The sequence below is a fragment of the Lissotriton helveticus genome, chromosome 5_1 (genome assembly GCF_964261635.1).
Source record: "Lissotriton helveticus chromosome 5_1, aLisHel1.1, whole genome shotgun sequence".
Classification (NCBI taxonomy): Eukaryota; Metazoa; Chordata; class Amphibia; order Caudata; family Salamandridae; genus Lissotriton; species Lissotriton helveticus.
Window position 1 is genome coordinate 350,233,471 of NC_136065.1, and position 23,995 is coordinate 350,257,465.

The window sequence follows — 23,995 nt, forward strand, 5'->3', positions numbered from 1 at the left end:
CCAACTTGAGCAGTCCCTCTCCAGTTGTACCACAATGTTGGGGATTTAGTTGAGGAGTGGGCAAAGTTGGTCTTTTGGCTGCAAAGTTTTGCTAAATTGATCAACAGTTTCAGGTTAAAAGTTCTGCACAAAATATTTACTGAAGATTAACACGTGTTGTTTTGTAAGTTATAAGCAAGTTATAGGTATTCTTGGGTGTTCTTTTTTATGGGAAGAACTCTCTTAGGAAAATGTTTCCAACAATTGTGGTTTTTAAGAAGCTTGTAAAATTTTGGAGAAAAAAAGTTGCGACTTTAACAGTGGAATACCGTTGTAACTTTGAGGATTCCTACTTTAGGAAACATAAAAATGTGCTCCAGATTTCACACTCCAAGTGAAGTGAAAGCTGTACTACGAACCGGGATACTTCTCTATGGAAAACCCTTCACAAATAATTTGTAGAACTTTGCAAAATAAAACCAGGTCGAATAGTGGGGGGTGAGCGGGTTGGTTTTCATGTTATTTATATATTTGGTTAAACTGTGCCTCAAGTTATTTCACATTCCTACCTTGAAATCCACCCTGGGAAAAAAGCACACCATGAGGTAAACATTTCTATTGACTAATCCCTAGTGCATATCCACATGGTGTCAGATTACAGTTGCAATCTTGGTGAAAAAAATCAAAATACACAATTCCATCTGTTGTGCTTTATAATATTACTCTCTTTGCTTTTTAGTGTTTCTTTTCCATTCATTTTATCATCCAAACTGCTGGAGTACTATCACTGGTTCATTAATTAGGAATCACCAAACATTTAGCCATTAAAACTACTAGAATGCCAATGCCTGTTTCACTATTAACTTTCTCAGAGTATACATCCATAAATTGCAGTGCTTTTATCAACTCATTTGGCTGTCTGAAGTATTTATTTTGAGGTAATTTAAGTTAATTTGATTATGTATATGCCTTCATTCGTTATGTACCCATGTTTGTGGCATAGTGGGTTCAAGTGAGGTGATGATATTTCACTCATGCATTTTTTCAGACCTGCAAAAATCATCTGAACGGGCCCCATAGAAAGGGTCCCATGGTATATCACAAGGCAGGAGAAATGGCAGACTAGCTTGTACTGGGGAGGGGATCTATACGTCTTTGTAGACATCATATTATTAAATTACTTACCTTCGGTAATGCTGGTTCTGGTAGAGACTATCTAACCACAGATTCATCAACTTAAAATATTTGGCAGGTGTCAGACTGGATTTGGAAAACTTTTGACCAGTACTTCTGCGTGCCAATAGGTGGCGTCAATTGGATTTGCGTCAGTGTTGTCCTCATTGAAAGTAACGTGTGCGGTGCATGTATAAGTACTATCCTCATGCATAATGTATGAGATTCGAACTAGGGAAAAACCTGCATTCGGAATGCAATGTTGTATCTAGGTAAAAGGTCAGTCCCTAAGAACCGTTATATATGTAATGTAGGGAAGAATATAGGTGAAAGTTTGCAATGTTACCTGCGCCTATATAGGGTACCCATATGGAATAGAACACCCACTCCTCTTCCGACTGGACGGCATATGTAACTTATTACCATACTACCAGCTTAACTAGATATAGGTAGGCTCAACGTTCATAAAACATTTGTTTCGCTAAAATGTTTAAAAACTTCTAAAAAAAACACTAAGAGACTAAAAAAAGTTAAAAGAAAATGTTTTGCAAGCCATAGCTCTAAAGTGTCAGTAGTTATAGTCACTGTTCCATCTAAGGTGCGCGCCAACCTATGTTTCCCGTAGCGCGTATTATACAATGTAAAGCGCGGACAGGCAACTGAGGACCTTCGCGCCGCCATTTTAAAATGAGTGCGGCGCGAATACGGTCAGATTGTGTGGCTTTTTGTAAGTAATCATGTTAATCGCAGCGCCCATCATGCGCTGCAATTAACATGATTAACAAAGGCACACAATATGCCCTGCAGTTGTGCCCCATTAACAAATGAAAGACAGCAAGTCTACAAGCATGTCGTACTTGTAGACTTGCTGCATTTCATTAGTGAATAGAGAGGGACAGATTGTGTTGTGGGCACGGGTGGGCAGTGTCTGGAGTCTTATCTCCGGCACGCCAGAGTTTTCTTCTTGAGAAGAAAAAAAGGGCTGGTTTTCAGAATGGGAACGTTTCAACATTTCCACATAACAGCTGTAACAGGCATATCTCTTCAATGTTGATTCACACATAGTCTAGGACAGAACATAGATGGTATGCATGTTGTGTTTATAGGTACATAACATAGTTTTTTTTAAATGTCGTAGTATGTAATATCGTTTTATTTATTCTAAAAAATAGTGTTTTAATAATTTGGATAAATATTAGTTATTACGGCATACGGTATTAGTATTATATTAGTTTTTTGTATCATCTGCAATTTTTTTATCTTGATATTTAATTGTTTTTAAATGTCATTAGAAATTTCTGATTTACTAGTGGGTTGTAAATTATTGCTTTTAATTTATAGTTAATTATTAATTTAAATGACTGTATTGATTGATAATTAAGTAAATGAATAGACAGCGTAATTGCTATTTGTTTTTTAACTAATTGCTGACTGATTAATTTAAAATGAGGTTATTTTTATTGTTTTAATTTTTTTGTTTTATGTAATAATTATTTGAATATTTAGGTATAATTTTTATATTTGTTTTACTCATTTTAATTGTTTGTTAGTGGTTGTTTGTGTTTGTTTTTTAGTAGTAATGCGGAAACTGCATATATTTTAAATATTTATCATTTTTATATTTTACATTTATTTTTTATATAAAAAGTTTATTATAAAATGTAATTTATTTTTGATTTAAAATAAATGAATATATGTTACATTTTTTATTTTGTACGATATTTATATATTTTCATAAAAAAATTACGAGTTGCTAATAGTAAATCTAAATCCTTTGTATTCAAAAACGTTCCCCACTTTTGCTTATGCTACAGTGGAAACTGTAAATCTAACCTCTTCGAAGTCCAACACTTTCCCAATTTTTACTTACTTTAGAGTGGGAACAGTAAATCTAGCCTCTGGCTGAGTGTTAGTCGTCCCCCCCCACCCGCTAACCCCGAGAGGTTCGGGTCTAGTTGCGCCGCTGAGCAAGCCCCCAAAATTGGAAGGGCACTAACTTGGCTAACATGATCGTATTGTTAAAAAAATTATGTAAACAATACAGCCCTGCAGCCAAAGAACTACACACCACTGGCACTGACCAGGCCGGCGGCTCTGCTGACTTAACACGTTGCTGCTGGAATTAATTGGCCCAGCACCAGGAGGGGGCACGCTGGTGCTTTTAATAATTGAAAGTACATTTTGAAGAAGTGTGAGAAATGCTTCACTGAGCCACTACTTATTTTGCGAGGCAACTCTTGAGGAGCAGCAATTGGTTTGGGCCGCTTCACCGTAATGACTCCCTTGGCAAACACTGGCCCGAGCATGATTCTATGGCTCAGTAGTAGCTGCACGGGGACATACTTTGGCCTCTCAAGAAAACTGTACATATGGCCGGTATGTTTCTCAATGTAGAAATCCTACACCCAACCTGGATGTCCGGCTTGACTGTCAATTATATGCCGACTTGCCCTTTTGTAGAAAGCAAATATTCTAATCTACAAGAGGCCTATCAGACGCAGTGTGAAACAGGCGAAGGAGGCGCATAGTTAGCAGTCACATATTCAACCCGTAAGTCACACACTTGGCTCCACGGAGATAGGCGGCTCCACCATTCAATCAAGTCATACTTAACCAGCCACGCAAGAACATCATTCGGCGTAATTCCCCCTCAGTCACTCAGAACTTACCACCAGGTTGCCTTTGAGAGCATGGGCTAACACTGCTTCTGCACCGCTTGGTCAGGGCATTGACAGGCCTACTCCAGCCTTGAGCCACTATGGCTCTACTCCCTCTCGCAGCGCTCATGTGAACACACACCCACTGCCTAGGTCTACCCGCATCTTGTGAAAATTAAGATTCTGACTCAGCTTTGTTTTGCTTGGAGGGAGCAGTCAGTTGAAATTTGAAATAAGCGCACAGGAGTTAAGGTCAGTCAGATAGAATAAGAACAGGAGTTAAAGTTAGTCAGTGAAAATCAATCAGTCCGTATTCGTTCATGATTACTAGCGCTCCTGAGGAATGCCAAAGGAAATTCCTGCAGGGCATGGACTGCCCAGTCCATGCCCTGCAGAAACTTGGTGTGCATGCACACAGGGGGGCATAACATGTGCCCCCCTACATGTATCCCCAGGAATGTGATCTTGTATAGGCTCCCGACATTTCCGCACCCTATGAACAGAGATCTAGTTGCAAATCTTTAGTGAAATCTTATATTGGTACCTCCGTTGGAATCCTGTGCTTTTCTAAAGCCGAAGTGTACTTACCCGTGTAACCAATTCATGTCATGATGTGTGTATGTAAATTGCATACCTGCCTAAAGGGCCATCATGTGGCACTCTATGTGTGGAATGCACCGTATTTTCATTATTTAAGAATTGGCTGCAGCGCACTGAGACCTTACACTGCCGCACACAGAGGAAAAGAATTAGAGGTAACATTGGTTATAGTCTGAACCACTATAAGCATAAGAAAGCCACGTATGCCCAATAAACAAAAGGATTGTCAATTTTGTTTTTGCGTTCCAAATTTGAGCTGGTTTAAAAAAGAGTGAATTTCTTCCAGCATACGACGAGCCAAATGAGTCAATTGTTTATGAGTCCTGGCTGGTAAACGCAACATTTTCGTTGCTTTCTTCTGTAGTGGACGGCCCCTGTAGCACCTTGCAGAGTACGTCAATTGAGCACAGATGATGTCCGCAGCTGGTGCTGGGCAGTCTGTGCGGCGTCCAAAGCCTGGGTGTCAGTGGAGGAGCCGGTATCCATACCAACAGGTGCAATTACTACCTGCGGTGGCTCAAGGAATGCCGCCATCAAAATTGGTATACGGGGAGGACACTGCAGAACATGGGCCATTATCGGGTCCAGTAGAGCATTTACATCCGGTTGTTCACAAGAGGGGAGTGTCAACAAAGGTCTAACACACATTCTTTTCTGTAAATCAGGCATCGGCGGACTGGCAAGATGCAGTCCATCCAGACTGGTCGAAATGACAAGAACCAAGATGCACTTGGTTCTCTTAGGCGAGGCGTGCCTACATGTTGTACCATGCGGTCACGATATTTACGCTGCAGGAGTGCTTTTTCCATCTCCTTGGTGTCTGGGACGTCCATTGCGTAGCTGATTGAAAACAATCAGGATACCTGCTACTAGAAACAGGATTAGCTGAAGTCCTCCAAAGATGCTTCAGAATACGGAGTGTATGAAGTTTGGTTTAACTCCAAGTACCGTCTGAAAGGTGCCTAGAAGTCCAGAACCACTGGTCATAAATAGGTGGACTATGCCTGTCGTATCAGACAAGTAGCTGAGTTTGTCCTCCCTGGTATTCAGGGAACCTGCCAAGTTTTGAACGACCCTTTTGTTCGAGCCATGTCCATTGACACAGAGCCTCTTGACAAGGAGTCCACATCTCCACCCCGCCATGTTTGTTGCAGTACCACATGGTGTTGTCTGTGACCATATGAACCAACTTGCCCATGATGGAAGGAAGGAAAGCTTTCAATGGAAATCGAATCACTCGGAGCTCCAGCAAGTCGATTTGGAATCAGTTTTCCACCTGACACAAGAGTCCTCTGATCTCCACTTCTCCAACATGGCTGCCCCATCCCAGGAGTGACACATCTGTCACTACTATGTGATCTGGTTGGGGAAGGGAGAGGGGTCTGCCTCTGACCGAATCATGTATTATCAGCCACCACTGCAGGTCCTCTGCAGTTCCCTCAACGATCTGGAACATGTCAGAGTTTCCCCTGGTGCTGCGCCCACTGGAACTTCAGGTCCCACTGCAGAACCTGCATATGTCATCTTGCATGTGTCACTAGCAGGAGGCCAGGAGGCCCAGCACCCTCAGAGTCATTCTCACCGAAATCCCGGAAAGAGGTTGAAACATCAGTATCACAGACTGAATATCCTAGTCTCGCCTCTCGGGAGGATAGGCCCGGAACTGCACTGTGTCCAGAACAGCTTCAATGAAAGGGAGTGACTGAGAGGCAGTCTGGTATGACTTCGGCATGTTGATAGTGAACTCCAGCAAAAGCAGGAGGTTCGCTGCAGTCTGGAGGTGGCAGACAACAGCCTGGGGCGAGCTCAACTTTAACAGTCAGTCGTTGAATATGGGGAAAACTGGCACCCCTGATCTGTGCAATGAACTGTGACCAAAGTTATCACCTTGGTGAACACCTGAGGGGTGCTAGTAAAGCCAAAGGGGAGCAACGTAAACTGAAAGTGCTCATGGCCTTCCGTGAACTGCAGGTAGTGCCGATGGGCAGGCAGGATGGGAATGTGTAAACAGAAGTCCTGCAAGTTAAATGCTTCCATCCAGTCTCTCGGGTCTAGGGCAGACAAGACCTGAGCCAGAGTGAGCATTTTGAACTTATCCTTTTTGAGGAAGTAGTTGAGGGCTGACAGATCTAAAATAGGACAAAGGTAATTGACTTTTTCGGGACTAGAAAATAATTGGAATAGCAGCCACAGCCTACTTCTGGTGCCGAAACCCTCTATGGCTTCCTTGGCAAGACAGCCCTGACTTTCCTCCTGAAGCAAGTTCAGGTGGTCCTCCGTCAGCCAGTCGTAAGTCTAAGGCATGGGGGAGAGGTAGTTTTGAAAGGTAGGGAGTAGCCCTTTCGGAATATCTCAACAACCCACTTGCCCGACATGGAATTCTGCCAGTTGTGGAGGTGATGGCAGATACTGCCTCCAGCCGGCCACCCATGATCCTGAAGGGCTGGACTAGGAAGGTTTAGATGCTGCAGGTGGTGGAGTGGACTGACTAGCCCTCCGACCCATGAGATACAAGGAAAACCGCACCGACGACCAAGCAGAGGTTGCTGAACTTACGCAGTTTTGTGGCTGGGGTAGGCTAGCATGGCTGAAATCCCCTTCTGTGGCCACGAAAAGCAGACGGAGAATGGGTGATCACCGTGAGGCCCAAGGACTTGGCGATAGCCCGCTACTCCTTAAAGCGATCCAAGGACATGTCTTCCGGGTCTCCAAAGAGACAAGTGCCATCAAAGGGCATGTCCATAAGGGAAGCCTGGACATCCCCAGAAAAGCCTGAAGTACTCAGCCAGTCTTTGCATTGAATAGCCACCGTTGATGACATTGTTCTGTCCAGCGAGTCTGTGGTTTCAAGGACACAACTAATGGTGAACTTGGCCGCATTTGCCCGTCCGATACTGCTCAGGAGAGAAGGGCCTGGGTCTCACCCGGAACCTGTGGAAGCACTTGCGCAACCATTTCCCAGAAAGAGTGGACTTAGCGGCCCAATAGGCATGCAGTGTTCACTGATCGCAACGCAAGGGTGGCGGAAGAAAAAATTCTTCATGTCCCAACTATCCAGCCTCTTAGATTCCTTGTCTGGGGGTGCTGAAGGGAATGTACCTTGTGAGGTAGTGACTTGGACCACCAAGCTCTCGGGGGTAGGATGATTGGTGAGGAATTTTGGGTCATCCGGTGCAGGGCGATGACAGCAGGCAATGATCCTACCCACAGGAGCCTCTGTGCTGGGCTTGGACCAGGTGCCCATAAGGACATCAATTAAGGCCTAGTTATAAGGCAGCAGGGGTTCCGAGGAGGAGACACCAGGCTGCAGGACCTCTGTCAAGATGTTAGTCTTGACGTCCACTGAAGGGAGCAGAAGATCCAGGACCTCGGCTGCTCTTCTCACCTCCATAGCGTATGAAGCTCCCTCCTCATTAGCCACGGTAGGTGGGAGAAAACAGGACAAAATCCGGCAAGGTATCCAGTCCACTGTGCTCACCCAGTTCCTTATACGAGTCCATTGCATGCTCAGGCTGGTTTTGTAAAGGGTCCAGACACACCTCCCAATCCTCTTCCATTCCTAACCCCTCAAAGTAAGGCTGAGGAACTGACCTAGTACCCAAGGGTGCTGACAGCACCGGAATCAGTGTCAAAAGGTGCAGATCTGGCTCGTCTGGGATAAGGATGGGACTGGCGTGCCAAGAGGTGCCGACGGCATCAGGAGTCACAGTGCGGGGGGCCAGCGCTGGGGAAGGTCGCAGGGGAACGGACTGGCAGCAGGCTCCACAGAACGAGGCCTAGAGCGTCTAGTCTCTTCTGTTGTGTTGTCCGACGTATGTGAAGAAGAGGAAGCCAGCTTCGACTTCGTGTTTCTAATGCCTCGTACCAGGCTGACTCGATGACTTTGGGAGGGGGGGACGGGGACCAGACCTTAGGACTCCCAGAACAGGGTCCGGACATTCCTATGACATGCAACAGCAACAGAGGGTAGCTCTCTACACTGATCTGTGCTAGCTGGCGTGGAAAGAAAAGAACCGTCAGCTCACAGAGGTGGTGCCTATATAGGTGACGCAGACGTCACTTCTGGCGCAGAGTATGCCGACAACGGCACGCAGACACCACCTACCAGCACACAAGGGTATTGTTCCAGCAAACGTTTTCTGGATCCAGCCTGACGCCTGGGATAATCTATGGTAAGTAATCTGCAGCTGTGTGCCTCTATCAGATAAAGAAATACAACTTCAATAAAGTTACCACTCTGTGACCCAGTTTTTCCAGTGGCCTCACATGGTCAGTGACTACTAGACAGCTTTCTGGACCCCTGGGGAGTCGGATGAATGACCCAGAGGCCAGGGAACTATGGCAGCCTGCTAAAGGGCAGGTGTCACCTCCCCTTTGCAGGAGGCCACTCAGGGTGGTATCCCAAAAAGCAAGCTTCAAAGGCAAAGCTGCCATTGGTGGACAAATGGCGCTCACACTCCAGAGGCTGCCCTTTGTTCTGGTTAACAGGCTAGAAGCAGGGACAGAAAGGGGAAACGAGTGCCCAAAACGGTTTTCCCGTGGGCACGTAGACCACAGTTAGCCACACCTCTAGGGTAGGCTACTAAGCAGCTCCCAACATCCAATGAAGGGTTCAGCCGGAAAGTCAACATCAAGAGGGGACCAGGTGGTCTATTGGCTAGTGACCGCACAATCTCCCTGGGGCACTTTCTGAGCATAAATATGGCATCACTTACACCCTGATCCTCAGATCATGCTGGAACTGGAAGGAGGAAGGAAGGAGGACGGAAGGAGGAAGGAAGGAGGAAGGCCCTGGACTTGGCAATTCGAGGCTACACTGTCTCCTGAACTGAACCTGCTGCAGCTTGGATTAGCAAAGAGAGGACTGTGCCTTGGGCTCCTGGCTTTGGACAAAGTCGCTCCCAAGCCCAAGACCAAAGAAGTGACACTAAGGGTCAGTCAGCTGACCCCCTGGAACTAGCCCGGGGCCATCACGGCTGAGGTAGCACACTCTGGCAAGTCTGTAGTCGTAGCTGACTGCCGCTGGGTCCCCCAATAGACCGAACCTTGAAGCCAAAAGTTACACCCGAGTTGGCCTGACCCTGGAGTGTCATCTGAGTTCAGATTGTTCGCCCAAGAGGGACTCCAACCTCCATCATGGGATATCACTGAGACTGCTGTGGATGTAGACTGGTAGCCCAGTCGTAATTGGCCTTATAATGTCTCAAAGAGGACTTCAAGGGACCCCAACCTCTGAGGCCAAACTGGACTCACCTGACCTGTGGACTGAGGAATAACAGCAAAGGCTCCCGACCAACCCACAGCATCCTTGAGCATCTTCCATCTCTTGCATCCACAGCATCAGGACAACAGGTAACTGTCCAGATACTTGGAAATTGGCCTGTTGGACTTGGTCGACTAAGTCGAGCCAGAGCAGTCAAACACAACTCTTAGAAACTTTTCAAAAGTTTACAAACTTTACAGTTACCAATGCTTGTTTGTGGTTAAGCCGTTAAATAAGTTTTCTTTAAAAATCTCCTGAACTCTCCAGTGGATTTTGCTCGTCTTCGTTTCTAACAAGTCATAAAAATATAATACATTTTTCATAAGTTGGTGTCAGATTTTTCTGTTGTGTGGATTTCTTATTTAGTTGTTTGGTACGGTTAAATGCTTTACACTAGTTCCTTTGTTTAAGCCTTGCTGCTCAAACCCATAGCTACACAGGGTTGAGCATAAACGTTTTACAAAAATGAACCTAACTGGACCCAAGATGGTTTTTGCAAGTGTATTCCACCGTAAGGCTGCACAGTCATTTCATATAATGCACCCAAATCCTCACAACCACCGTTACACCTTCTACTTGGATTCAGAGTAGCCAGTTGGGGTCGAGTCCAGCTTCTCTTTCTTACGCATGCACTTGTACTGACTGGAGAACTTGGAGTGTAAAGTTGAACAGTCGTGGGAGCAGCCTCACGACAAAATCCGGTCCAAAACTTGTAGAGTCAGCGAGACCTATGTGAAGGCTGCAAATTTGCCTTGTGTTCAGTCACATTCAACTTTGCCTCCCAGTCATGGATCATCTTCGAGGGCTTGAGAGCACACATATTACATGACAGAGTTGTGTCCCAAACCCAGAGACTAAAGACCCCTCATGCAGGTCCATGACCAACATCTGCTTCCTGCAGTCGTGGCTCTGCTAGAAACTGGTCATTTTCGGTAGGGACATTGTTCTCTAGCACACCCAGATTTTGCTTAGAAGTAGTCCGCAAATGACAAAAATGGAAGTTAAGCTTCAGATATGGGTCGAGAGATGCAAAAAGAAAGGGACTGATGTCAGTGCACAACAGTGGAGCATGCATGAGGCTCAGCTGTCCCTTTCGCGACAGTATGAAGCTAGAGCAAAGCCTGGTGATGCACTGGAGCACTACTGTGAAAAGTTTCTGGATCCAGTGTGGCACCTGGGAAATACTCTAACGTGAGGAATCTGTGGTTAGAAGTATCCATTAGAAAGACACATGCATCTTTCTGGCATTGCGATACTTGCGACACTTTTTATTGCAGAGGCGGAGTCTTATTCAAGGCACAGTGCATACAGCTACTTTCAGCAACCGATTTGTTTAAGTCCAAGAGAAGTTGTTCATAATACAATGTGTCATCAGATAACGACAGCAGGGATCATTACTGTCCACAACACAGGCAAGGACTGCCCCATGTTGATACATGAGGGTCGGATGTATGCCAGGTCTCTAGAAAATCTACATGGAAATATGTGGATACATTTACTCCAAAGAAAAATCTTTCAGAGTCTGTGGTTTTCTTGCAAATATGGCATATATATAGCCTCCTTGCCCAATGGTGGACACCCCTGGCATAAATCCGTAGTGTTCAGCACTGATCCCATGAGGGCCTTAACCATGCCAGATTTTCAAGATAAACATAAAAGATGCACACTAAGACTCTTTGCATGTTTATTTATCTCTTGTAGACAGACAGGTAATGCTCTCTGAAAGACTGAGTAACGGGGCGAAAGATTAACTGTCAGACTGATGCTGGCTGACCTTGGAAGGAGGATCACAAGCACTACTTAGCACACTTTTTTCCAGCAGGGCAGTCTGGGTCTAGGCGGGTCCTTCATCACCGGCAGGAGGCTAGGCTAAGCCACTCTTGGCATGAAGATTAAATTATGGCTGTTACTGTCTTGGTCTACAGAGGATGAGAACTCCTTTTTTCATGGACTCTGGTGAGGTTGGCCATATCTTTTGGCATTACTACGTTCCTACATTTAATCTTCTGGGAGGCTCATCTTTCTTCATCACTTCTCCTGCGTCCATCTGGCATCATGCGGAATAGGAAACTACCTAGAACAATAACTGGTGCTGAATCTAAAAGCATCAGTCTGGGCCCTTTTCTGGCACAGGCAGTTAGGGTGTTGCTCTCTCAAACACCTAATGGAGTCAGAGGTCTAATCAATAACTTTTTTAATTTCATGGATAACTTGAATCTCGAGACCAATATCTTGAAAACTACCTACGTTATGAGGTATGTAGCAGACAACAAATTACAATTAGAACCATTTTCATTGAGTGCAAGTTCTTTAAAAAAGATAATAATTTTGCGAACCTGGGGGTCACTTTTTTTTAAAAACAATTTTATTAAGATTATCTATACATTTCCATGATAACTCACTTAGCATGACGTGCAAACAGACCATACTAGTAAACATGTAATTTCCCCCCTACTTCTCACAGTACCCCATTTCCAGTACAATATATTTGGCAGGACATGCATACAGGTCATAGTAGGTAAACAGACATCTGTCCCCATGGTTCCTATAGGTCCACTTGCAAGTATTCACCTCATGTATCCTCTCCACATATGCCCGATTATCATCTAGCAGTTCGCTCCGTGCAGTGTAGTCAAGTACTCGCATCCGAGTCAGAGTCCTCAGGAGGCGGTGGTTCACATATGTTTCCTCGATAGGAGTTCCATCCCCCCCACACTGTTTCCCACTTTTTGGGACAGCCACGGTGAATAAAAACTGACCTTTCCGCTACCATTGCCAGATCCATATCTTTGCACCCTGGGGGGGTCACTTGATTTATTCAGTTCATGGTTACAATTAGGGCTCCCGGTTTTGTGGTATTTTTTTTTTTTGACATTTCCGTTTGTATTTATCCATAGTTATTTTTTTTATCAACTATCTGTATTTATCCATATTTATTATGGGTTCGTGAAAAAAGCTGAAACTGGAATATTTCCACATTTATTTAACCAATAAATATGCAGTCTTGCTTGAATACATGCCAGGTTTCAGTAATATGAACACCCGCAGAAGAAAAATCAATACAAGTATATGAAATTTTGCACATTTCAGTATCAGCATTGTGCATATGTACTGCTGTTTCAGCTCTTTACTTAAATTCCTTTCTATTTTAACTCCCTTAACTATCGATCCACACAGTTATTGGCCTGGTAGTCAGGGCAAAGTGTATTTAGTATCACTCAAAAAGCACCCAATTTCCGTTTTTATCCACATTTAAAAATAAATACAAGAAAATAAATGGGTTCTGTCTTTATTTATCTGTAAAAAAAGGAAAGCAGGGAGCCTTAGTTACAATGCTTCTCAAACAGATGCCTCCGATTTAGCCACTCCATTGGGGCTCTGTTTGATTTTGTTAAGAATATCAGGAACAAACCTATTTTTATTTTACTAGAATCATATAAACACAAAGGCCTACCAATATTGTCTTACTGGGCAGTTATTTGGGGCTATTGTGATACTATCCAGCTACAGCTCGAGGAAAATCGATTTTGTCGGTGCCGATTAGGCCTTTTCCCCCTCTATCCTCTTTTTCTTCACGAGGAATTTAGCCTTCCATATGTAGAAGATTATATAAAATTAGCTTAATTCCTTCTGTTGCTATCAAATTGGGTAAACAAGCATGCCACTCTTAATCGAGAATGCAGAGCTGATGTTTTAGCAAGTGATATGAGGCGTACGATCCCCGGGCTCAGGTGCATCAAGAGAACTACTGAAACCTGAGCTGATTACATCACCTCACCTGATCACTAAGGGGGACTCTGTAAGAGTGGAAAAGATCCATTTGCTGGCTACAAGAGTGGAAAGAAATGGACAAAACCATCCTACTTGATGATGCTATTACACAAACAACTATTGGAGAGGACTCTTGCCTAATTCTGGTCCATAACCCATGGGCGAGATCGCTCGACTGGGTTTCGCTTGGGCTCTATAAAGAAGCCATCTCTGTTTCCCTTTGGGCCAATAGGATTCTTCATCCATAATGATTTGCACCTGTGATGAAATCTCCACTTTGTTTTCTTCTATAAATGTAACAAACCTTTTATATGGCAATATTTATTACATGTTCTTAAAACGTGATTTTAGAAGTGTAAGCCAGCATTTTCTTTATCAAGGATTTTGCCCAAACCAGCTGTCTGTTACTCTGTGGGGTGTTTCATAAATTGTGGAATACCTCACCATAAAGAAATACATTTTGATTGTATGTAATTATGTAACATGCCTGTAAACTGTTAAACAGTTTTCATTAATTTTTAATGTATGTTTTTAGGATTATTAGACAATAACGGACTAAGGTCTTTTGACTGATTGAAAATCTGGCACAAACCGAGCCATGGGGCAGCTTCGTGAGCCTGTTCCTTGTGCTGCAGACACAGAAGGGATAGGTGCTTCTCTAAGTTAGTGTATTCGTTGTAAAAACAGCAGAACGAGCAAACACATGGCAGTAACATCTTTCCGACCACTCAGTCAGTGTAAAAAACGTGCAAACCCCTTATGCATCGACACAGTGCAAAGAATGGGATCACGAGAGAGTCCCAGGAGAACTAAAGTTAAACCGTCCCTTGTTAACCACGGTTAGAAGTATGTAAATAAGGCCTGGTTGATCTAACTTGGAACAACCAGGCCCTATATACTTGGGTAACCCACTCACTAGTTTCATATCCCACACTGCCTGAAGCTCACGAAACTATACATATGGGGGTTAGATATAAGAAGTACAGACTGCCCATTGTGGCAACTGGGTTTTTTTCCCCACAGATGGGTGTACTCTCATGCCTCCTGACTGTCTCTCAAACACAAAACCATGAACAATTAACTCTTCAAATCGCCAGGCATCATAGGAGTCAAAGATATCTTGTCTAAATGAAGACCTGCAAAAAACGTAACAAAAACACTTCAATATATCCACATACCTGAAACCACGTTAGAGTATGAGTAGTGCTTTTAATAGCATGGAAGCTAAGAGCAGGCTGCAGACAGGCGCTTTCTTTCTCTAAAAGGACGGCTTTCTGTTAGAACTGTCCAAAACCCATTGAGGTTAGGGTGGTACTTGCAACGCCAGGTAGAGAAAGTCACCGATTTGAGTTTTCATTCTGCGAGTACAGGTCACAAGTGGCTCCAGCCCCCCTCAGAAAGGACCAGTACAATCCCTCCTTGGTTCCACCCAATGCTTGTTTCAAATAGCATACTTGTGGTTATTTAATAGCTTTGTAAAGCACTCGGCCACAGTGAAGTACACAATAGACTCTTCCTTTAAAGGTCAGAAGGTAGCAAAAAGGATGCATTGCAAAGTGTTGCAGGGTTCCAGTCCAGCTTGCTGTGCCTTGCTGGCCTCCAGCCATGCTGGTGATGAGTGGCACTCACCCTTGTGAATGAATATCAGTGAGATGGGGGATGCCGTGCACAACAACTTAACACAATGAAAGAACTGTTCAGAAGAGGTGGCTGATCAGGAATTAAACAGAATGATCATCTGTTGATCAATGGGAAATGAGGCCGAGTTTCAACGCACAATTGTTTGCCGGACCTTAAGAAGATACTAAAATGATCAATACCTATTAATAGCGCACAAAAGTGGCCAATGGATTAGCTCCTCAGACACAACTCACAACAGGCTTGTAAAAGGAATGCCACTCAATCTGATTATAGTAACAGCTACTATTTATAGTGGTATGAAATCTCAAGATTATACTCTACTCTTTGAAGCGCTAAACCGTACGAGCGGATGCTTAATAGAACCACATCACTCAAACCAGAGAGCCCACATCTGGCTGCTGCAATATTTGCATCTGCAGGTACAAAGGAGTTCAGGGGTCATCTCGACCGTGGACACTGCCATCCCCGCAGAAAAGCTGGATAACTAAAGACCACATATAACCATTCACTACCGAATCCAAAGCGTGGCTCAGAGATAACCTACTAGAAAAAGTTATAAAGTGACTTGGGTATGCTGCTTGTTGTATTTTTACTAGCCGCGCAACATTTGTGCTATAATGTTCGATTATTGTCTGTAATAATCAATATTAGTAAGGAAGCAAAAGTTAACCAGGTTTATTATTTAATGTATGAACTGCAATGTTTCCAATGCAAATTACATTACTCACAAAGTATTTAAGAACAATATACACAAACATAAGCTTTTCTATAAGAGCTACATAGCTGTATATTTTGCATTTCCTCTATGTAGGAAACAACCTACATACATTTCGCTATTAAAAAGCTGGTGTTCAATAGGTAAACTAACATTGTGAGCAGTGGGGTTTTTTCAGTCGTTATTTATAGGATTTCGCAATAAATAGGACACATCTCCTAGTACAATCAACACACTTTGCCATGATTTTTCATGAAAGGGTTTAACCCCAGATTAAGCGCAAATGGAGGAAAGTTTGTTGGAGGAATAGGTTAACATTACGGATTCCAAGAAAAAAATCTCAACAACATGTATCTAAAGCAGTATTACTCAAAAAAGCTAGACATCTCTCAAATGTGTTCTGCTATCACGAATGGTTTCTCAAGAAGTGGAAACTAGCAACTATTCCAGTTTTGTGGCAAATGAATGAAAATGTTAAACTGAAAACCATACCTCGGTGCCTCTGGAGAGAAGCTCTCGGACGAAAGGGAAAACTCCCAAAATGATGTCTATGCCGCTGTTATCTACGAATATTAAGGCACATTTGTGAGAGGGACCCTAGAAAACAAAAATAGTTTAAAACGCTTAAAATGCATGAAACGCGCAATGTTGCTGTTAAGGCAACAGCCTCTTTGGGCGAAACACAATAGGGAGAATAAAACTTGAAATCGTCTTAAAACAAACATTTACTTCATTCAACATACTACAGCAGGTTTCATCCTAACCATTTCACCAGCTGTGAGCTCCTCGGGCAATGGCGAATAATACGAACCTTAGTCAAGCCGGGGAAGAAGTGCAGGTCTACAGTGCAAGCAATGAACTAACAAAATGACTAAAATGTGCATTTACATAAAAATCCACGTGCAATGACGCTTACAGACCTGGCACATGGCAGCCCCAGTCTAAACACTGGACATTAAACACGCAAAGTTTGTAGAACTCAGCAGAGGCTGAAAGATGTCATTTTAATGCAGCACAAGGTCCAATATTTTACCACTTTTCCATTCCTGCCCCAATACCTATTGTTGTTTTGATGTGTTATTTAGTTTCTGAAGATGATGGTTTGAATTTTACAGTACTGCCGTTGGGGGGAAGAGAGAGAGGGAGAGTGACAGAACAGAGAGAGACAGAGAGAGACAGAGCGAGACAGAGCGAGACAGAGACAGAGACAGAGAGAGAGACAGAGACAGAGACAGAGAGAGAGAGAGAGAGAGAGAGAGAGAGAGAGAGAGAGAGAGAAAGAGAGAGAGAGAGACCCCCTCTGTATTTTGCGGGCAAGAGTGAAATCGTAGGTGGATGTATTTATTTATTTATTTATTTCATATACATGTAGAGCGCAAGCCTGTCACCCAGAGGGCATCCTGGTGCTTTGTAGTAAGGGGTAATAACTTTTGGGGGTTGCGAAAGTGAATGTATCTGCCACATTCAGATGTCAGTATCTGGAGGGGTTGCAGTGACTCCACGCGGGGGTGGAGGCGAGTGTGAAGGAAGGTTGGCGAGAGGGAAGGTTTTAAGGTGTCATGTGTAGTGTGAAGTTTGGGGGGGGGGGGGGAGTGTGGGAGGGTATAGTGGTGACAGAGTGAGGTGCGGCTAGCTTCATGAGGCTGTGAGGAAATGCTGATTAATTTGCACTTGTCTGATTGGGAGATCAGCAGAAGACAAGGGAGTACGGATGGTCAAGCGGGAGGGAGTGATGTATGTACGCAGGGTGTGGGTAGGAGAAGTACACTTTGAAAGTGGAGCTACACTTGCCCTGAGGACAGAGGGTAAGGAGAAGGGAGAGACCTGCAGAAGGGGCAGTGAGAGGGCTGGCACAGCGGAGCACAGGCAGGCTGGAATACGGAATAGTGGATTACTACTGGTAGCTGCAGGATGATGCGGGTGTCAAGGGTCAGTTGGCGGCCCTGGTCAGAGGTGGAGGAACAATACGGATGCTTTGGTGGTGAAAAGTACATGCCGGTTATAAAAGTACATTATTTTGATTAAAGGATTGTTTTGTGTCTGGGGTTGATAACCATTGACTGATCTGTTTTCAGGTGAGAAACTGGAGGCACTGAATGACGGGATCCCAGGCTGGTGTTTCTGTGGTTGGGAGTAAAGGGAGGAGTAAGGCAGGTAGCGGTAGAAGTGACACAGGGGAGGCGGGAGGAGGTATCTGTGGGACACTGGTTTTGGTTTCGGAGTGGGAATGGGCCAGGGGGTTGCAAACCAGTGCCGAAAAACAAAGAGAGCTTGTGCTTGCACTGCAACTGACACAACCATGTCATACTGGTTTTGGAAAGCTGGCTTCTTTTTACAAGACAGTGGCCTCTGGTGGTGAGACCGAGCCTCCTCATCCTGGAAAGGGATGCTGAAAACAAGTTGCCGACTCCTGGGGGTGTCACAGACTCGTAGCAAGACCAGTGGATTTTAACCTTCTACAGAAGTTGGCCAGAATCCACAATTTATACGCAGTTTTTTTGCACTTCCGGCACTTTTTACACACATTTTCATGGCAAAACAAGTGTAAGCAATAGCTCAGACAGTTTGCATATACCACAGGAGCACCCCCCAGAACCAAAGTGCCACGTGTATTAATTATTAACAAACAACATTGTCCTAACAGGTATCGTTAAACATCAACCCAATAACATTTGTACAACGTATTGTCTACTTTTATAGACAGATGTTAAGTCACCTGATATTTAGGCTATGCTCAGTATAACCACCAGACTTATCAAAGTCTCCTGAGAGGCTGGTAATACACAGAAGTGGTTTCTTCAGTGAAAGGGCTGTTGGGAATGATTTGTGGGCTGCTCAAAAGTCCTAGCTTTACATAATTAGCTGAGTGAATCGTTGTGAGGTGATGTTCTGAGTACTTTTACAGTGCAGTGTTCACCAAAGACTTCGCATCTAGCGTTTAGTATGGAATTCTATCTACAGCAGAGGTTCGCCAATATGACTTCCATCCCAAACAACTGAATGGAAGATGGTTTGGAAGGCATGGGCTATCCAGGCGAAGGATGGAAATCAAAATGAGCCCGGTTTAAATATTCAAACCAGCCCCACACTGTAGATAGCGAAGGCTAAAATGGGCCATTGGAAGAATGGCTGGATCACAGCAGACCAGGTTGCTCTGAATGCAAGTCCACTGTCTGTAGTCTAAAGTGGAAATAACAGTGGCAGTATGGCCAGAGTAGTCCGGGGGGAATGTCCTTATGCAGGATTTCATTAGGCAAGGGAGGGTCTTGCCACTTCCCAACCTAACCTATGTGAGTGTTGAGGGTGCAATGAGTTGGAAGATAATGGTAACTGTCCATTGAGATCCTTAGGTGTAATTGATATCTTTTTGTAGTGCCAGGTGTTAAGCAACCCTACTATGGCCAATTCTATCCCATGCCCCCAGTTCCAGTGTTTCTCTGCTCTAAGTCTTGCTGTTTCATTTGCAACAATACTTTTTGCAGGGTGTGCAGTTAACCCCTATGTGCTTGCTATGGTGTTTGTACTTTTAGGTCCGGTTGTCATTTCCAGAAGTTCAGAGTTGCAGAAGTCTGGTGCTTCCAACGTTCCCTCATAATATAGCTTTAAGAACAGCAAAATAGTTTTGATTTGACGAAACTAACCTACCAGTCTGGGGAAAAGACGGGTTGCTGGAGTCCGGTCTAGCACTAGTTTCCATCTATCCTCACAGGGCTGGAGAGTTAAGTTGTGCATAAATATATTTTACTGTATGGCTGTAGATTGAGATTGTGTGCCAGGGTATGTGGTGAGTTAGCATAACATCTAAAGTGTGTGTGTGTGTGGGGGGGGGGTGATGGTGTGGTTTGAGGTGTGGGTTTGTCATTTCGTGTTGCATAGGTATGCTTGGTACTAGAGGAGAGATCATGATTTGTGTGTGGTGTGAAGGTGGTTGGTATCCATAAATAAAAAGAAATACAACTGATTATCATGCCTAATCCGGCAGTACAGTATGAGCAGGAGCGTGGGTTTACGTATAGGGCTGCGCTATAGTGTAGGGTGTGGCAGTGCTCGAGGCACATGGGGCATGAGTCAGTGTTGCCATGAGGTGGAGCATGGAAGGCATGATGAATTAAGGGACAAGAGGAAGAGCACTGGCAATGGGGGAGTGGGGGGTATCAGAGCATGGGGAATGAAAAAAAAGTTGAAGTGTGAAAATGAGGTGGTGAGTGAGGCGGATTCTGGGGCATGAGGTTGAGTGTTTGGTGGAGCAAGAGGTGTGAAGTGGCTAATAAGGCCTAGCATTGACGTTTGATGTTCCATAGAGCAAGATGTTGAGTCTGGGCATGAGAATGATTGAAGAATTGTAGCAGACCACAGGTGGCAAGTAAAAGGGGGTGGAGGTGAAGGTAAGACTGTATGATGTGGAGAAAGAATGAGGACGGATGGGGCACCGAGGGAGCATGGGAAGGGGTGGAAAGAAAGAAGTTGGTATAAAGAAGAAGAAGAAGTTGGTATAAAGAAGAAGTCCTAAGGAGGAGAGAGTGTCAGAAGGGGGTGGGGGGGAGGTAAATCACTGGATGCAGAAAAATAGTGACCTGAGAATGGTGTGTTGGGATAGAAAAGGATGACGGAGAGCCCAATGTGGCTATTGGGAGAATGACTTATGGTGGAAAGTACTGTGATAGAAGATAGGATGAGAGTATGGCATGTGCATAGTCATGCATCTGGCATGACAGGAGAGGGTGTAGTCTGTAATGATAATACTGACGTCATGGGAGTGTGTGGGACATGCTTGTTGATCATGTCTTGCGGATGTGAAGAGAAAGGAAAGGTGACAGCTGTGTCAGAAAGTGTGGAAGGAAAGCATTGAGGGAGACCTGGAACAAGAGTAGAATACAGGAGAGCAAAAGAGAGGGGATTATAGAGAAGAAATAGGAGTATGGGGAGGGAAGAGGATTCTGAGAAGTAGCAGAGTGACACGGAAGAGATCTACAGAGATTAAAAGGGTATTACAATTGAAAGGCAAAGGAAAAGACAGCAACATAGGTGAAGGAAAGGGGAACATGTAGGAGAAGAGGTCAGAGTGAAGAGAGCAGAGAAAGATAGAGAGCTGGAAAGTAAAAAAAAGTGAGAGGAGAAAGAAGTAAAAAAATAATAGGAGGCGTTGAAGAATAAAGCGATTAGAGAAAAGAGATTAAATGCAAGGGTTAAGAACCAGGAATGAGGAGTCCGAGTAGTAAGTAGCTAGGAGTAACTTGGATGTAGGGAGAAACAGGTGGGGTAAATATTAGAGTTGAGTTGGCCTTAGCTAAGGTAATAGAAGGAATAGAGAGGGGTGTCTGACCACTGAGTTTCTAAATATCCAACCCTTACCCGAGTTTGAACTTTTCTATGACCAGATCTCACCACCTATGGCGAAACGTCTCTATGTGGCTATTTACCATTAAGGTTATTTAATGTATGGGAATCGAACAAAGATACAACTGCATGCCCTGCTTGTGGTTACGCACTGGAGACAGTAGAACGAATCCTTTTTTCCTGTAATGAATATCATTCTCATCGCAAAAAGCGGATTCGTGATTTCTGTTGAGTGTATGGTTCAGGTGCCAGAATATCTTGTCCCAGGTTGTTCGTGAGGTTCCAGCCTTAACTGAATTGTAAGTGCAGCCAGGTTTTAAATGATAATAAACTTAGGCACACCTATAGAGGAACGCTTATGCCCTGAGATACACAGCACTTAATGATTATGAGTTGCAGTTGTTTGAAGATAAATTATTATCATATTAATAACCGATAGCATGAATTGACAATTGAGGCACTTCCTATTTATAGACTTGATAATGTAATATTGACATGTTTTTATTTATGGAGGTTTTATATGTTTCATATGATTGCATAAAATTGGAATATTGCTGACTTCATTGGATAGACGATCTAAGCTGTATATTGACCAGAAGAAATACAAAAATTGTCAATTTTTGATGTATCCTGTTTGAGTTGGTTTGAAATATGAAAATGTAACTCGCATTGTGCATAGTGGTCGATAAGCGGATACTGCTTAAAATAAATTAATTTTACTACTGTATGTATTAATGGTGTTTTAATATGACTATCAAAACATTTTTATATGTTTAAATGTATTTATCACTGTGCACTTTAATGGCCGTATGACCGAATGAAGTTAAATTGGAATTGGAACAGAGACTAAAAATAGGCTGGGAGATAGCCCAGTAACAGTTAATAGAAGGATTATGTTACATACTCGTGCCATCTAGTGTTAAATCCAGATGTTTGCAAGTTGTTTTTCTTCGAAGAAGTCTTTTCCAGTCACAAGGCTTGGTGACTTCTCCTTTCGGTGATATTGCGCATGGGCATCAACTCCATTATTTTCCCGCAAGAGGGTGAGAATGGACTTAGTAAGTGAAAATAGAGATGTCCATGCGTATGTAATGTAAATTATAACAAATGCAACAACTACAGGAGCCCAGGGAGGTGGGAGGAGCGGATAGGAATCTACAGCTCTACATGCCAAGAACAGATGCTTACAGGATAAGTAACAATCCGTTTGAGGCATGTGTGCTGCAGATACACATGCTTTGCATAGACTATATAGCAGTATTCTCCCGAAGCGGTGGCTAGCTGGTAGGTGTTGCGGTTGTTTGAAAAAGTGTCTTTAGCACTGCTTGTCCTATATTAGCTTGTTGACGTGTTAACACATACACAAAATAATGTTTAGTAAATGTGTGTGGTGTGGACCATGTTGCTGCTTTACAAATGTCAGCTATGGAAATGTTACCTAGAAAGGGCATAAATGCTGCTATTTCATGAGTGGAATGCACTTTAGGCGTTATAGATAAAGTTATTTTAGCTTTAGCTTAGCAGGTTTGAATGCATTTAACAATCCATCTAGAAATACCAGATTTGGAGATAAGACTGCCTTTGTGAGGGGTAGCAAATGCAACAAACCGTTGTTTTGTCTTACGGAAATTCTTTGTTCTTTCAATATAGTATAATAACGCTCTCATGGCATCTAGTGTGTGAAGAGCTCTTTCTGCTACTGAATCAGGTTGAGGAAAGAACACCGGTAACTCAACTGATTGGTTAAAATGAAAAGGAGAAACTACTTTTGGAAGGAATTTTGGGTTAGTGAGAAGAACTACTCTATCTTTATGAAGTTGTAAAAAGGGTTCTTCTAAGGTTAATGCCTGTAGCTCACTGATCTTGTATTGCGGAGATTTGAGCCAAGACGTCCCTGCCAGTCAACATGTCAAGATGACGCCAAGGGAGCTATGAAACCGCACATGGTGAACAACCTGCCAGAGCCTTGGCGTGCAATGATGTGAGGGGATACCGGGACCCTGAGAGCACGGAGCCCGCGGGTGAGACGGAAATACAGAGAAAAAGAGAGCACGGAGCATGTGTGAGGCGCAGGTAAACACGAGAACCTAAGAGCCTGGTAGTAAGAAACAGGGAGCCCGGGGAATCAGCAGTAAAATACAAGTGCCTGTAAAGAAAACGTGTCAGCCATTGAGCAAGAAACGGAGACTCCCACCTAGGAGGTGGTAGACAGTAGTCGCTTGATCCTGGGAGAGGGCAAAGAAATCCTGAGGGGTTGAGAGAAGAATCCGCTCCAATTTCGGAGTCGTAAAATCCCTGCGAGACTCTGTCTGGGAGAAGAGACCACCCTGTGCGCATAAGACTGGGATAATAGCCCTGGGAACCAGAGTGCCGGCGAGAGGAAACAGCTCTGGGAACCTGGGAAAAGAGACAGACTGGAAAAGAGACAGTTGTGTGAACCTGTGCTCTTCAGCCTGCATACAAAACTACTTTGGGGCCCTGTGATAAGTGATAGTATCAAATCCTGCAAAAAACAGAGCGTCACACCCTGGGAGAGGGGATAGCACAGGAGCCTGTGAGAAGAGGCAGGCTGTTGATGCTTCCGGCGTTTGGAGACCCGATCACCCTGTGAAAAAGACTGCACGAGTGAAGAGCAGACAGCCCTAGTTTGCCACATACACCAAGGCCATAGGAGGCAGCCCACAGGTTTGAGCAAACGTATACATATATGAGCTGCAGCGAGAGACAAAATGGCGGCCACCTTGTCCGGAGGAGCCGACTGACACCCAGGCGCCTTACCGTAGCCTCGAACGACTGTACTGGGGAGTGCTCCTGCTGCAGGGTGGAGACCGGGGGTGAAGTAACATGATTGGTGGAGGA

The 23,995-nt window shown here is 44.1% G+C and overlaps 1 protein-coding gene across 2 annotated transcripts in view; it reads right to left on the minus strand.

Annotated features, from left to right (window-relative positions):
- Nucleotides 1-23,995, minus strand: part of PANK4 (pantothenate kinase 4 (inactive)) — a 483,727-nt gene that overhangs the window by 56,359 nt on the left and 403,373 nt on the right. For both annotated transcript variants that reach the window (XM_078642473.1, XM_078642474.1), the window contains exon 16: nt 16,292-16,396. In XM_078642473.1, coding sequence (XP_078498599.1) covers nt 16,292-16,396 — 105 coding nt within the window. The remainder of the gene's footprint in view (nt 1-16,291; nt 16,397-23,995) is intronic.